The 15,133-nt window shown below is 41.6% G+C and overlaps 1 protein-coding gene across 8 annotated transcripts in view; it reads left to right on the forward strand.

Annotated features, from left to right (window-relative positions):
- The window catches only part of LOC306839691 (receptor-type tyrosine-protein phosphatase U-like), a 203,289-nt gene that overhangs the window by 113,357 nt on the left and 74,799 nt on the right, over positions 1 to 15,133 (forward strand). For all 8 annotated transcript variants that reach the window (XM_079368506.1, XM_079368508.1, XM_079368511.1 and 5 more), the window contains exons 5-7: positions 2,770 to 2,885; positions 7,225 to 7,396; positions 9,528 to 9,821. In XM_079368506.1, coding sequence (XP_079224632.1) covers positions 2,770 to 2,885; positions 7,225 to 7,396; positions 9,528 to 9,821 — 582 coding nt within the window. The remainder of the gene's footprint in view (positions 1 to 2,769; positions 2,886 to 7,224; positions 7,397 to 9,527; positions 9,822 to 15,133) is intronic.

Here is a 15,133-nt window from a genome sequence, read left to right on the forward strand (position 1 = left end):
AAGTGTTAAGTACCACTTCAAAATAGATGCACAGTTATGGAAAAAAAGCACCATTTCACCGAAAAGGCCTAATGAGCTAGACAGAGCATTCATATGCTTTTGTTGTTGTTGTTGCACAATATAAACATATCACAGGAAAAGCAAATTATACCATTACAGTTAATTTAGTGATGTCTGTATTTCAGTCACACATGGCCTGTCTTATGTTTTGATGCTTAATGATTATCACATAGAATCCTAGCATCTGAAACCTGCTGAGAACAAAGCTGAAAAATTATAATGATAGTAATGATAAGTAGTTGAATCCATGCACTTTGATCCATCAAAAAAAGAAGCAGGTAGTGTGAACTTTACATCATCAATGAAACTGAAAAGAATAGCGAGACAAAGGTGTACCTATTAAACACTATAAACTTAATATATGGTTGTGATTAGTACATGACTCAGAATATCTATTTAATCAATGACTAAAAAAAGGGGGAAAAAAGGTCAGCTCCACTACTGTCAAGATTATTAATGGGGCTGCTGCTCAGTCTGTAGGGACTTGGGTTGGGAACTGGAGGGTTGCTGGTTCCAGTCCTGGGCCCTGGTTCCCGGAGCAATGCCAATGTGCCCTTGAGCAAGGCACCTAACCACCCAAGATTCTCAGGAGTGCCCACTTATGGGGCAGCACCATCACTCCGACACCTCTCCATTACTGCATGTCCATTAGATCCTGTTTGTGCATGTGTGTTTATTTCAGCCTGTTTGTGTGTAGCGTGGTTAAAAATCAGAGTGTAAAATTGAATTTTCCCTCCAGGGACAAATAAAGTATTTTCTTCCATCTTTTAAAAGATGCAACCGTCGTGACAAGTGGGTCCAACTTTTTTTTCATATTTTTTAGAAGAAGAAGAAGGAAGTGAAAAACACAGCTCGGAAGAAAATTGCTTTAACCTTCTTGTTTGACTTTAGGGTGAAAAACAAAGCATTTCACTGTGCAAAAAAAAGAAAATAATTTAAATTTAAATGTCATTGTTTACAAGAGAACTCCACAGGATTCCTTAAATGAATTACCTAAAAGAACGGTGCACAATATGAGGTGGTGGCAATTTGTTGTTTTATGACTGGATGGGTTGCCATATGGTGCTTCACATTAAAGCAAACAAATGTAATGTTGTTTGTGTATATTGGGAGAGAGTGACGGCACTTAACTGTGTGAGGTGTGTTGGTTCACTCCAAACAAAATCAGCTCGAAAATCAAGGAGATAAAGGCTAAGAAATGGGGAGGGAGTAAAACTTAATAACAGCACAAGAATTTTTGCTTGGAAAGATTTTAGTTTAAAACAAGTAAAAGATGGTCTGCCAAAGATGCAGCAGATAGCATCAAACTAGAGCAAACCAGAGGAAAACAAGCGAGTTTAAGAAAGATTCAAAAGAAAAATATGTTCCCAGTGTAGAGGAATAAGGTCTGAGAGTCAGCACTAAAGTGGTGTTGTGGTAAAAATGAGGACATCTTGGTATTTACATAGAAGAATAGACCATTGTTCTCTGGACTAAATGTGGCTGTTCAAAAATGAGATTGGCATTGTTTAAGAAATAACCGTTCTCTGCTAAAAGCATTTCTTTAATGGATTTCTTCTCAAATCTTGGCATTATAACGAGTAGTACGTCAACACAACGTGACTCAGAGTTTGTTCCCCATGTATGAGACGTGCTCGTTCTTTGTTCTTTTTGTCAATAGAAAACATGATCACTGTGCTGTGGTGTATTATTAAACCGAGAACTTCTATATATTCATGTTTTGTTCTCAACTTGCTCATCTGTATGTTCTGTATGTTAGCACGGCGTGTAATTCAAACTATGAATGAATTGAAGTTGTCTTCTTTTATAAAGGGCAGTTTACCGTCTAATCCCAGTAATGATGTAGAAAAACAGCCTGCCCGGGATGGTCTTGACTTGTCTTCATATAAAATCCTGTCTGAGTCCATCTAGTCTAAGACCGAGTCAAAATTCTTTCGAGTCCGGAGACCTTCAGAAAGTGATTTCAAGGGCTACATAACTCGTGACAAGTTCCTGCAGAGAGAGAATATTCTCTTGTAAATGCGTGTTGTTTTTCAATATCTACCTACATTCCCTGTATGCAAGCATTCATCGAAGCACACATCCAGCAGTCTTCAGAGGATTCATCTGCTAAACTAACCCAATATGGCATCTTAGCCTTAGCTGTTTCATATTCTATGAAATGCATTAGTATGAATGAAACGTGCTGGGAGTAGGGATTCTCTTGATAAAGGTTCAAAAGAAATTGAAAATATAAATCCAGAATGTTTTTGATAAATACTGGAAGAGTGCCTTATGGCCTATAAAAGTCTGTCTTACACTGCAGGCAGCTGTGTGTCTGCTGCACTGAATAGAGAATGAGTGGATGTCACTTCTGATAAGTTATGGAGGCCTGTGAGAAGCGTTTTCCTGACACACGTGTGGAAACTTCTGCACAAAACCAGCCCTGTTTGATATTTAAAAATGGATAAAGAAAGACCATGCAATCTTAAATGACTTATTTAATGCATATATTGCGTGTTATATGTTCATTATACATGACCGTTCCATGTGTATGTATTCATGTTGCGTGACCTGAATGTGTTTTCTTCGAAGCTCTGAATAAATCACAGTTCCCGACTGTGTGCTTAATATGTTTGGACAGTGATGCTCGGCTCCAGATGTGCCACTTTCCTCACTGTGTGTGTTTGTTTGTGTATCTGTGTGTCTTGTGCTTCCTCCTTTTCACAGACAAGGTGCCTCATTTCTCTCGGCTGGGTGACGTGGAGGTGAACGCCGGGCAGAATGCTTCGTTCCAGTGTGTCGCCACAGGCAAAGTTTCGGAGTCTGAGCCCTTCCTCCTGGAGGTGAGAAGTTGTTGTTGTGTTTTTTTTTGTGTTTTTTTTTTATCATCTTTGCTAAAAACACTCAAACCAACACAGCTCCCGGAGAGTAAGCAGTGAAGGTCGAAGAAGAAGAAACACAAAGGATTGAGACAAAGACAGTTACATGTTAAGCATTATCGACCACTGCCGGCCTTTCTCCAATAAAACATCTTATTGTGGCTGCAGGTTACAGAATCCTTTCAGTCTATGTCTGAATCCGGCTGAAGCAGAAGTTGTGAAACAGGCTGTAATGGCTACATCTATTCCCTATAAGGGCACCTGCACTAAAGCTGCACTGATGTTTATTCAGTTCCATTTAGATTCAGTATAACAACACTGATTCTGATTTTTTTTTTATCATAACTAACAGTGTTATTGTTGTTGGTATAATGTTTGAGGCACATAACTGGAGTGACCCCGGCATTGCATTGTGATGCCTTCTCAAACAAACAGGAAGAAGCACCAGCTGTCAGGTCTTTCAAATTAAATGTTTGAAACTTTATCGTAAGACTTTTACTTTTGATCATACCGACGGAGTTGCGCCATCTTATCTGAACGTCGTGATGACAAAATGTGGGCCGTTCCTTCAGTTCAGTCTGGACGTCTTCAGAGCGAGACTGTGCCAGCTGAGAATGTTTAAAGCTCTTTTTTGATCGCCGCCGTCGATCCGATATCCGATACATAAATTATTTCAATATCAGACAGGATACTGATATTATATCGGGTCGGCCCCATCTCTAACCTGGACCTGATCAAAGTGCTTACTTACTTAAGCTGCTGTGATGCTCAGATTCAATTCCAACACTCACAAATGAGGTACACTCACAAACATCTCCTCCAGCTAAGAACAGGAAAGAGAAAAAGATCTGAGTGACTTAAAAGCGTCTGTTGGGTGATTCCTAAGGAGCTGTCTCTTTGAAGGAACAGTCAAAGAAATGTGACCTTGACGTCAGCATTTTTATACCTGTACATGTTCACGTCCCTGCTGAGAGTATAACGGTTAATAGGGCAGCTGTGGCTTCGAGTCATCATCCCTCAATCGACGGGGATTCGATCCCCAGCTCCTGCGGCCACATGTCCGATTTCTCCTTAGGCAAAACCAAGGTGCTCCCGCTGCTCCGTCGGTAGAGTATGTATGCATATGAATGGGATTACACAGCAGCCTCTGCCATCAGTGTGTAAGTGTGTGTGTGCGTGACCTGCAGTGTGAACACACTTTGAGTAGTCCGAAGATTAGAAAATCTGTCCTTTATAAGCTCGAGTCCATTTCCCTTTTTCCACTGAATGTTGAACATGTTGAACTAATATACCCTGAATAGAACCATCATGTACTTTATGGAAATCATGCTGTATTGGTGAAAACCTTAAACAAGCAAAAAAATATGGAATTGAAATAATATATTGGGCCAATATTACATGGTGATTTTCTCAAAGACAATCAGGCTTTCCCCTTAGCTAGTGGAGACGCCCCCTGCTGGCCATTCAAAGGGAAACATTTTAGAAACATGTTGGCCGTATTTTTCTTGGGCTCTACATCCACTTCTCATGTACAACATTTAAAAAGTACAACACTTAATCACCTGTGGAGTCACCTACTCACCTGCTCATAAACTGTATAGTAGACTTTAAAGCCACAAGGAACAATTATTGTAACAGTGGGTGTAAAATCAGTCATTTCTTTGTTATTTGATAAGTAATGCAGTAGGTGTGTGATGCTGAGTGTTTGCTCCAGTGGTTTTGTTGTTACAGGGAAATGAGTCATTTGAGGCTCCAGGAACCTTATGAAGTGTGTGCCTCGGCTTGTTTGATTGTTATGGCATTTAGTTAGCTAAAGCGCCTCAAGTAATTTCTGTCATCCAACATCTGAAAATAGTTTCTTAGTTTGCATATGAGCTAATATTAGTCTTCAAAAAAAACCCATCCATCTCTGAATGCCTCCACTCTTCCTCTGGCCTTGATGCCTGCACATCTAAGCGCTTTTGAAATGACGGCGGCAGGGAGAAGGCGCTTTGCAAATGAGATCTCACTATACTTGGTGATCCATCCCATGTGTTTCCTCCCCGATTTTTATTTCACACTCCCCTCTCTCTCATCTCGGAGCTGAAGCCTTTGAAGATCATTGGCATGTGAAAGAGCCATTTTTATCAGTGTCAGAGTTTGTGGCTTTGTTGACGGAGCTGCACACACTTACACACACATCCAAAAGGGGCACACAAACAATACGAGGCTCGTGCTTTGTCATTTGACAGTACGCTGCCGTGCACTTCCCTGCCTAAGTCAACACTCAGCTCCGACTCCTCCCTGCTCTTCTCATTAAGCCAAGAAAACTGGTAAGAGCGTAAAATAGAGATATATCACAAACCATTAGTGCCTTCTGTTCCTCCATTTGTTGTTCAGGGCTCGTTTGATCATCAACACCGACTCTGTTAATTGCGGCTCCCTGTTTGATTTCTCTGGTGCTGCGGATGTCCTCTCCGGACCGCTCCGGAGCTGCTCTTCTCCACTCTTTCTTCTATTTAGGTAGTCTAAACAAATTGTTAGCATAATGTTTCTTCATCAATTAGCATCACATTTCCTCTGCTGTCCTCTGGTCCAAAGTGCAGATGGGCTTTTCTCACATGCTGTTTACATCGTTAACAGACCTAATTCAGTTTCATTTCCAACTCTTAATGAAGGTTGCAAAGCTTGTCAGACAAGGATGGAGGCAATATGAGCAACTAGATTTCTTCCTTTTATGTGAGATAGTATTGTGATGACTGAATATATGTATATATATGTAATACTACTGTCAAACCATAAACTTTTTTAGAATCAGGATAGAAAGAGAAGCTTCATCACAATATTTTTGTGTCAGTCTTGTGAGCTTAAGCACACTTCTTACTGTAATTATGTAAAGCCATGCATGTGTTGAATTACAACCCTTATGTTTAAGAGGTGACTGTGCTCAGGCCCAGTTAGTCCTGGAGCGGTGCAAGTACAGGCCAGCAGTGGGGATGAGGAGTGGGGCCAATCGTAAAGCAGGAGACAGCATCAGAGTGCTCATTCTGTGAAATACAGTTTACTTTTTTTTTTATCACACAAAGAAAACAGCAGGAGTGCACATGTATGTGTATATATATGTATATATATATATATATATATATATATATATATATATATATATATATATATATACACATACATATATGCTGTGTGTGAGCGCCGTTAACTTCTTCCACTTAGTTTGACCACAGGTCTGCGGAATTTCGCACAATCCAAAGTTGAGCTCTGTTGGCTTTGTTGATGGGCTTGCCCTTCCGACATCAGTCAGATTGGCTGCACCTGAATGCCTGAAGCCCATAGGCGGTGGCTTAAACTCACTTTGGCGATATATTATTTCTGTGTGACAAAAAATTATGCTTATTGCTTTCGGCTTGTCAAATAAGCTGCCTGGCAGATAATTGAAATAAGCTGTTCAAAAGTGCAGTACTGTACTGCACAACAACACTGTGTTGGTTTAACTACGGTGCACCAGAAGGACCAAATAGAGTGTCATTTGAACATATCAGGAAGTTAATTTCCAAAATCCAATCGCATCCCGATAACACATGAACTCTGCCAGGCCTCCATGTTTTATTCTGAAGAGTTACTTCAAAACTAGTGTTGTAAACATTACAAGTAGCAAACACATTTACGAAGCCCTTGGAGCTCTTATGAGGAAACAGATTATGTCGGAAACCAAAGCGAAAGTTAAAATGATTAAACATCTGTAGCTTGAGGCAGTTGTACCCAGCCACTGTACATCTAATCTCATGTTTTCTCACAGCCCTCTCCTCCTAAACCAATTCAAACATGCAGCTGTCAAACCCACTTACGTGTAAAAAGCCCGAGCAGGGGACAGTTTACATAATAATATGCTCACTCTGTGCGAGAGCTGCATATATTGTGACTCGCACCTGGAGCAGCTTGTTGCAAGTGTCGGTCTCTGATTTCCTGTTTCACTGCTTGAGCCAATTGCCCGTGTGCCTGGAGCGCTCACACATTAGCATGGCCAGAGATGAGGAGATGTCAGCTCGAGCATCCATGCTGCAAACAGCAGCCTGGGAGGCCTTTGTCACCACCCTCACCAGCAAAAACACTATTGTTAGCGGTGACATTTATCACATATTTATTATCTTGCCATCCCATGAAGCTAATTCCAGCCCTCCTTTGTCTTCCTGTCTGCTTCTCAGCCTGACGGCAGTTTTTAATCACTTGAATAGACTTCAGGTAAACATGTGTGCTTGGGTTGCCGTGCTTATGACTCATTTCTCTCTCCCTGTGCTCTTTATCTGACTGTCAGCGGAGAAACGGCATGCTGCTTGACACTCCCCTGCTGTCTCGGTTGAGCCACAAACGGCTGATGGCCACTTTCCAGGTGGAGGCGCAGCGTGGAGAGCAGGACCTCTACCGCTGTGTTACTCTGTCCCCCAGGGGAGCCACCGTCTCCAACTTTGGAGAACTCATTGTGAGAGGTAAGCAAGATTGAACAAATCAAACAACATGTGTCTGCAAGGAAAATGATATTTCATTCTACCATTTAACAGTCACTACGCAGGTTGCCCTGGTTTGAATCTCAATCAGCGAAACTCCAACAGAATTGTGAAACAACACTTTACTGCTCGCCGTTGGTTTCACTATTGTGTGTTACAGAAATGAAATACATCGTCCTTTATTAAAGTCACTCAATGACACAAACAAATGGACCAATCAGAGAGGTGAAAGACCAGCTATTCTCGTGTTCTGTAAGGTCAGATAACTGTTCCAGTGAGTGGAGTCTGGTGGTTTATAAGGGAGAGTGATTTATAGGGTGTTTAATCTTTATTTACAGATTTTAACTTAAAATATACAATCTGCACACTGGGGTCTGGTTTGTCAGCGTGTGAAGTTTTCTGCACATTCTTAGTCAGAGTTGTAATGACCAACAGCGTGTCAGCAGGAGAAACGGTCTCTGTGGACGGTAAAAACAAGGCAGAAGATTCTGCGGGCCTATGACGCACTAGCTCCAGTTAGTTCATACTCATCGACCTTCAAATCTCCAAAAATAGATTTCTTAATTAAAGTGCAGCTGACAATCCTTTCTAGATGTTTATGGATCAAATCTGCTTGATGCCAATCAGCGTTTGGATTTCCCAACTACCTGAAACACATCTGACGTGATCGAGCCAGCCTCCGTTAAAGAAACAAAGATGTTTTCTTTTCCTCTTAAGGGCCAACTTGAGTTGACTTTTTACTTTATTTTAAATCTGCATCATGATGTTGTTGTTTCAGAAATTCTAACCCCTTTCGATTCAAGTCAATCAGAAGACAATGAGTTTCCTTTTGGGCTCATACCGCTGAAGTGAGCCAGCGTGAAGCAGCTGGTGTGTAACTTAAATTCTCCAACGCAACAGATCGACAGGCGCTACTCCTGGAGGATGTTATGGACCAAGAAATGATGGCGGTATACGTTGCAAATGTCAACTCTGAACGAAAATGAAGTCTTGCCTTGAAGTCAATTAATGCTAACCGCTGGCTTCACCAGAATTACAGAGAAATGAAGGCCCGTCTCTGAGGCATATATCATCTATCGTGACAGTGATGGATGATATGAGATTGTAAAAGACCTCACCTCAAAATAGAAGGTTTACCTTTGTACAATACATATTAATAAGAATATAAATCACAGCTTGTCAGTGTCAAAAACAAGTCAAACATAACAAATAAAGGAACATTTTTACACAGTCCTCATTTGAATAAACCAACAAGCTGTCACAATGTTTATGATGTTGTTTCATATTTGAGTAAATCACTGTACGTTATAAAATGCTCCTGCAGGTGTAATCGCTGTGCTGTCTTCAGCCCCCTCTGCCCCCACACACACACACACACACACACACACACATTCATGCACACACACATGCATGCACACACACAGATACATGCACACACACGCACACACACACACACACACACACACACACACACACACACACACACACACACACACACAATTTAATAACACACAATATCATGCAGTGAATTCATTGTGATGTTTACCAAGTTGATGAGGGTTATATCATCCATCAGGACGTTTTTTTCTTTGCAGAGAGGACATAATTAGTTATACAATTATTCATGCAAATAAGCTCTTACTCAGCATCATTAGAGTGGAAATTAAGTATTTAATGCTTTCAGGAGTCTCCCTGAATCGCTCTCTCTCTCTCTCTCTCTCTCTCTCTCTCTCTCTCCCTTTGTTTCTCTCTCTGTACTCTCTCTGTTTCTCTCTATCTCTGTCTCTCTCTTAATGTCATAATGCAATGACAACATTTTTTTTGTGATTCAATGCTCCAGGGGATCAAAAATAAATGTTTTTCAAACTGAGAACAAAAAAGAGAAAGGCAATGGCACATGTTTGACCTCTACTTTGCTCAAATGCTTTGACTCTTTCATGCTTGAATTAACCGTTGTTCTTCAATGTTTTTACAAGGACAAATCTGAAATCTCTCTTTTTTGTTCTTGTTTTTTTTTTAATGTATTTATTTATTTTTTATCAAAGAATACCAAAGCCTTGATTTCTAATGGGACTTTCCTCAGGCAGTGTGATGATGTGATTCTTTGTTGCAGTGCCCCCTACACCAATCGCTCCCCCTCAGCTCCTGCGGGCAGGCCCCACCTATCTGATCATCCAGCTCAACACGAACTCCATCGTCGGGGACGGACCCGTCATCAGGCGGGAGATCCAATACCGGGCCAGTCAGTCCATGTGGACAGAGACGCACGGTGTGGGCTCGCTCACTTATAAGGTTTGGCATCTGGAGCCAGACACAGAGTACCGCATCAGTGTCCTGCTCACACGGCCTGGGGAGGGAGGAACAGGAGCACCCGGACCTCCTTTGATCAGCAGGACAAAGTGTGCAGGTGAGTCATACAGCACCAAATCCTGCTCAGTGTGATACATAACATTTAAAGCCTAAACAGTAATGATCCTGAATGCAACAAGTCATAAAAAGATTTTAGCTAAAAACCTATTAACTGTTGTTGTTAAAAATGCTTATTGCAACTTCCATGGGAACATTTTAACGTTTATTATATTGCACCAACTGTCCACTTCCTAAAGATTTTTGATTTAAGAATGAATTAAATCAATGAAAGGAAGGAAGTGAATCCTCAGGTTTAAGAAGTGGGAAAGAAATGGCTTAACCCTCTGAACCCAATCAACACAAAGGCTTACAGTGTGACTCTGTACAAATGTATCATTCACATATAACTCAAATTCAGCTCTGTTGTCTACTTCTTGTTTGTTTTCGTTCCATACATGGTTACAGTGGACAAAGCAGCTGATAACAGATAACATAAGCTTGTAAAAATGTGCACAACCCATGAAGACTGTGAGGATCCAACACCACTCACTGATTCCACTGCAGCATTTGCATCACTCGGAAAAAAGTAAATAAATCCTGTGCCAACAGTTGGCAGATATTTTAAACATGACTTTATCTTGCATACATTAGCTGGAAGCATGGAGCAGAATTCTTCCTCACCTTCATTGTCTCCAGAGGATGAGCCACTTGCATTACTTTTCTACAGCCATCAAGTTAGCTTGTGTTTTTGAAATTGGAAATATCTTACTAACAACTGGATTGATTGCCCAATAGGTGTGTTAAATCCTGCAAAACAAATGTCAATCCCATCAGCCTTAGCTACACTTCTTGTTTTATGCTAATCAGGAGTTGTAACAGGGCTTAAACCCTACACACAGATGGTAAGCATGGTGAACACATTAGCTCAGCATTGGCATATTAGCGTGCTAATATTAGCATTAAGCTACTGTGCAGGTGCAGCTGTATAAAAAAGATAAATGGAGCATGTGTGTTGGAAAAGCCTCAAACATTTCAAATTGGATTACTTTTTTATTATCCGATTTTCGTCTGGCTTGCAAAGTACCATTCACACGAAATTAATTGCACTTCTGACTCATAACCTTCCTTGCGAATACAGAATGATAATGACAAAGAATGTCAATAAAGGAGAGTGAGAAAAGCAGAAGGGGTGCATACAAACTTGCCACAGGAGAATGTTGTTGTTTTTTTGTAATCCTTTCTTAATCAATCTAAAAAAAGGTGTTCGGTTTGTGAATCATTGGAAGTTAGTCTAAAGTGATGACATCAGATTGAGCAACAATATAAATCTATATTGACTATTCAGACTTGTTTAATGGAATAACCGTATAAAAATGCAACACATGATGAAGGTCCAAAGAATGTTTGAATGGTTCGGGATAGAAGGATTCATTGGGCATGTGACTTTTCTGAAGTTGCTACGGCATGATGTAAACTGACGACTGAAATTATCTGCACAGAAATAAGAAACAGTCGACCACCCGCTGATTCCTAGAGTTCACAAAAAGAGAACAATCTTTTTTTTTCCTGCCCTGATGTTGTGAGATTTACCTGAGTTTTAAGTTTAGATCAAGCTCCTTTGATGCTTTACTGAATATCTTGTAGTTCGCCTGCAGCTCCTGAGAACAAATGGAGTGTTTGTTTTCTACACAGCCAGGAAGTTGTGTGATGCCTTCCATTTGTCCTCTGTTAAAAATATGCATTTAAAGGAATCGACTTCTGCTTTGTTTAAAGTCATATTTTATAAGAAATCTGTTTGTGTGGGGTTCTGTGAAAAAAAGGAAGACCAGTTACGATGAAGTGTAACGAAACATGAAGTGCATGTTTCTAATAAGCCCCACAAGAATAAAATACGTATTGGAGATGCTTTAAATATATGGATGGGGATTTGAACGCAGATCGATGTCGAGCAGGCTAAACACTGAAGATACAGTGTCTGAGAAATCATGACCTGCAAAGAAATGACTCTAGGAAGGAGGGTTCTTAAACGCCAGATCAGGTGCCAAAGTGACATTGTTAATCCTTCGATGGATTTCTCCACCTAAGGATTCTTTAGGTGTTGGAAAAAGGAAGACAGATGAGCTTTCTACAGAGTTGGTTGGCATTTTAAAAATTAAAAAGTGAAGAATCAAACCCTGGGGGGGGGGAAAAGGACTCAAATGCTCATGTGTCTGTGTGCTTGATTAAAGATTCATAACTGACACTCAAAACACACTTGAGAGGATAATCGGTCAGAATTCAGCTGTGACAAAGTTTCATTGAAGAGCTTGTTGAGGTTCATGCTGGCAGATGACGCGGTCCTCTCACTAGCACTCATCCGTGTTTTAGCCACTGTGCTGTTCATCCAGTTGAAAACGGCGCCCCGCCATTCTGTCAAGTAGACAGCATGACACCCCTGTCACCTGCCACACTCTTTGATCCACTCTCGTCAGTGTCTCCCACTCGCCCACCTCCTGTCAAATCCCATAGCTCACATGTGAAGTTTTATCCCCCCGGGGGTGGGCAGCAGACAGCAAGAGGCCCTGTGACACAAAATTCTGGATGAATTTGTCTTCCTAATGTGTCACAGAGAGCCATTTCTTTCAGCATACTGACTCCCCTTTTTGGACAGTTGTGGAGTGTGACATTTCATACTTACTGGTGCGCAGGATTGCAGTCCCATGAGGGCCATCGTTGAGGGTGGCCAGTCACACAGAGGCAATGAATGATGTGCCCATTTGCTTTTTTTTTACACTTTTTGGGATGGCTACGAAAAAAGGGACATGGGCGTGAATGTAGGTGTACAGAAATGAATCAGGGAATAAAAACGTCTGAATAACATTAGACACATAGTTCAATATACTGTTACAGTATTTGAAATATAAGTGGCACTGTCATATCAGACATGGTCTGTTATTGGGCTAAGAGGAATAAAAGGTTTATCTTGTCTTCCTGCTTGATATGTTCTAATTTCATCCACAATGTGCAGTTTTTGTGCAGCCATTTCTACGACTTCCTGTTCTGTAATGTGGCAAAGATGAATGGTCTGGAGCTTGTATAGTGCTTTCTATTCTACTGATTCATTAAAGCACTTTCATACTGCAGGTCACACCTCCACATTCACACAGTGATGCCACAGAGGCTGCTGTGTAAAGTGACCATCAGAAGCAACTAATCCCATTCATACACATCCATACGTCGCTGAAGATGCAGCGGGAGCAACTTGGGGTTAAATATCTTGCACAAGGACGCATCAGACATGTGGCTGCAGGTGGTGATCGAACTCCCGACCTTCCTGTTGAGAGACGACCGACTCCACCAAATGTGCCCGTTTAAATGTTTTCAATAAAGCCGGCACTTCACAAGGTTTACTTACTGAACAGTATATTACTGTTTTTGTTGAATAAATGATTATAACCTAATGAGGGAGAAAAACTGTCGCTCCGACAGCCTGCTCCGCGTCGTTATCTATCCCAGCATGCTTTGTGCAGCGATGTGGCCACTTGCAATGCATAAAGAACTGGAGTGTTTCAATGTGTAACAGTGGCAGCTGCCGTTATGGTCGTAGCAATGCTTGTCTGTGACTTGGCTTTATATAGATATGGAACTGTTAAACAAATGGTCTAAGCATTTTTAAGCTGGCATACTGGTGAAACTGGTCTATAGGACGCAGACTGTATAGATGAATAAAAGGACATCATATGCATACCACCAACATCAGCATCCCACACACCCATAAAGGAGGAGCTTTGAGTTGTCTGTTTTAACTCCTATAATGCCAGAGCGTGTCAAGATAATTGAATTATAAGAGGTTACGTTTCAAAAATTGATAGCTGCAGAGACTCATTCACTGTATGCATGTCACGAGTCAAAAGCCCATGTGGCTTCATTGGTAAGTATCGGGGTGTGCGCTGGTAGTCAATCATAATTCCAGCATAGCTCCTGGCAGGGGGGGACCGGCCTCAGTGGCAGCTCACTGAGGCAGCTGTTAAAGATGAGGAGGATGAGATGAAATGTGCAAACCCAAAGGGGCTTCTCCCTCATTCATCTTTTTTTTGTGTGCTCATCTGTTGTGCGGCTTCCCTATCCCGTCTTCACTCCCTCTGCCTCTGGCTAATCCCTCTGATTAGGCTAATCAAGCTGAATGTCAGTTTCAGGCAGAACTGGTGGAGGACTGGCGGGTGGAAAGGACAGGACGGAGCCTGCTGTGGTGCTGCTGTAATGATGAGTAATGGTGTCTGAGCAGAAATTTCAGCCACCGGGCCGCTGGTGGCAGACCAGGTTTAAACCGGTTCAGACTGCTTTCCTGAGCTGATGTTTTTTTTTGTGGGGGGAAAGTGTCATCAAGAAAGTTTCTCTCGAGCCTGTTTCCTGTGGCGGGATGCAGATGTCACTGCAACTTCTGTAATATCTGTAAAGACATATCTCTGAATTAAGCATCCATAAGAAAAAGAGACACAGGAGTCTGAAGTGTTTTGCTTTTCAGTTAAAGTAGATGTTGACCTGACTTTGATGGAATTCAGTCAAACAGTCGCCATCTGAAAAGCAAAGGAGGTTAAAGAGATTGGCAGGGAAACCATCCAAGAACCCATCAGCTAACATCTTCTTGTATGTCTTGACGACTAAATGAGTGCTGATGTTTTTTTCTTCGCCAACGCCGTTCTTGAATCTGAAGTTGACAGTGGGACTTGGACAACAGAAGAGTATAACATCTTCAAGATCTTCGCCACACGTTATTTAGACATCTCCAGGCTATTGGTAGAAGCCCTGAATTATTGGCCGGTACCCCAAGTGGCTTAACCATTACAGTGGGGATTGCTGCTGATTGACTGATACGATGGTGATGGAAGGTTTCAGACTGTATTGGCTACGAGGACATGAATCATGTTTCACCCTTTTGGTGAAGAACAAATGTTTTTCAAATCAGCAAGGACATTTCTCTCATGGTCTGGCTTCTGTCCCCTCAGAACTGATGTCTCCTGACTGACATTGCTGCGTTATTTTACGCAACAATGTCTGATCTATGTTTGGTGAAGCAGCAGACAGCTGGAGCTATCACCTCCTCAGTCCAGCCCTCCAGAATTCTTCAGCTCTTCACTGCTGGTCCATACCTTGCTGAAGGCTTTGCTGTCTCGGTTTATCTAGTGTCTTAGCAATACACTTGAAGATCCTGGCCATGCTGCAGGACTGAAATAACTCCCAGTGCACCTCAAACTGGACATTCGGCATGACAGGGACAGGCAGATCTGCAATCCGGGCTTTCACACATGACAGCACTAATTAGGCTTTTGCCATTTACGATGTATTCTCTGCCTAGGCTGTGCACAAACCTGTGATTGAACCTCTCTCGTG

The sequence above is a fragment of the Symphodus melops genome, assembly GCF_947650265.1.
Source record: "Symphodus melops genome assembly, chromosome: 18".
NCBI classification, from domain to species: domain Eukaryota; kingdom Metazoa; phylum Chordata; class Actinopteri; order Labriformes; family Labridae; genus Symphodus; species Symphodus melops.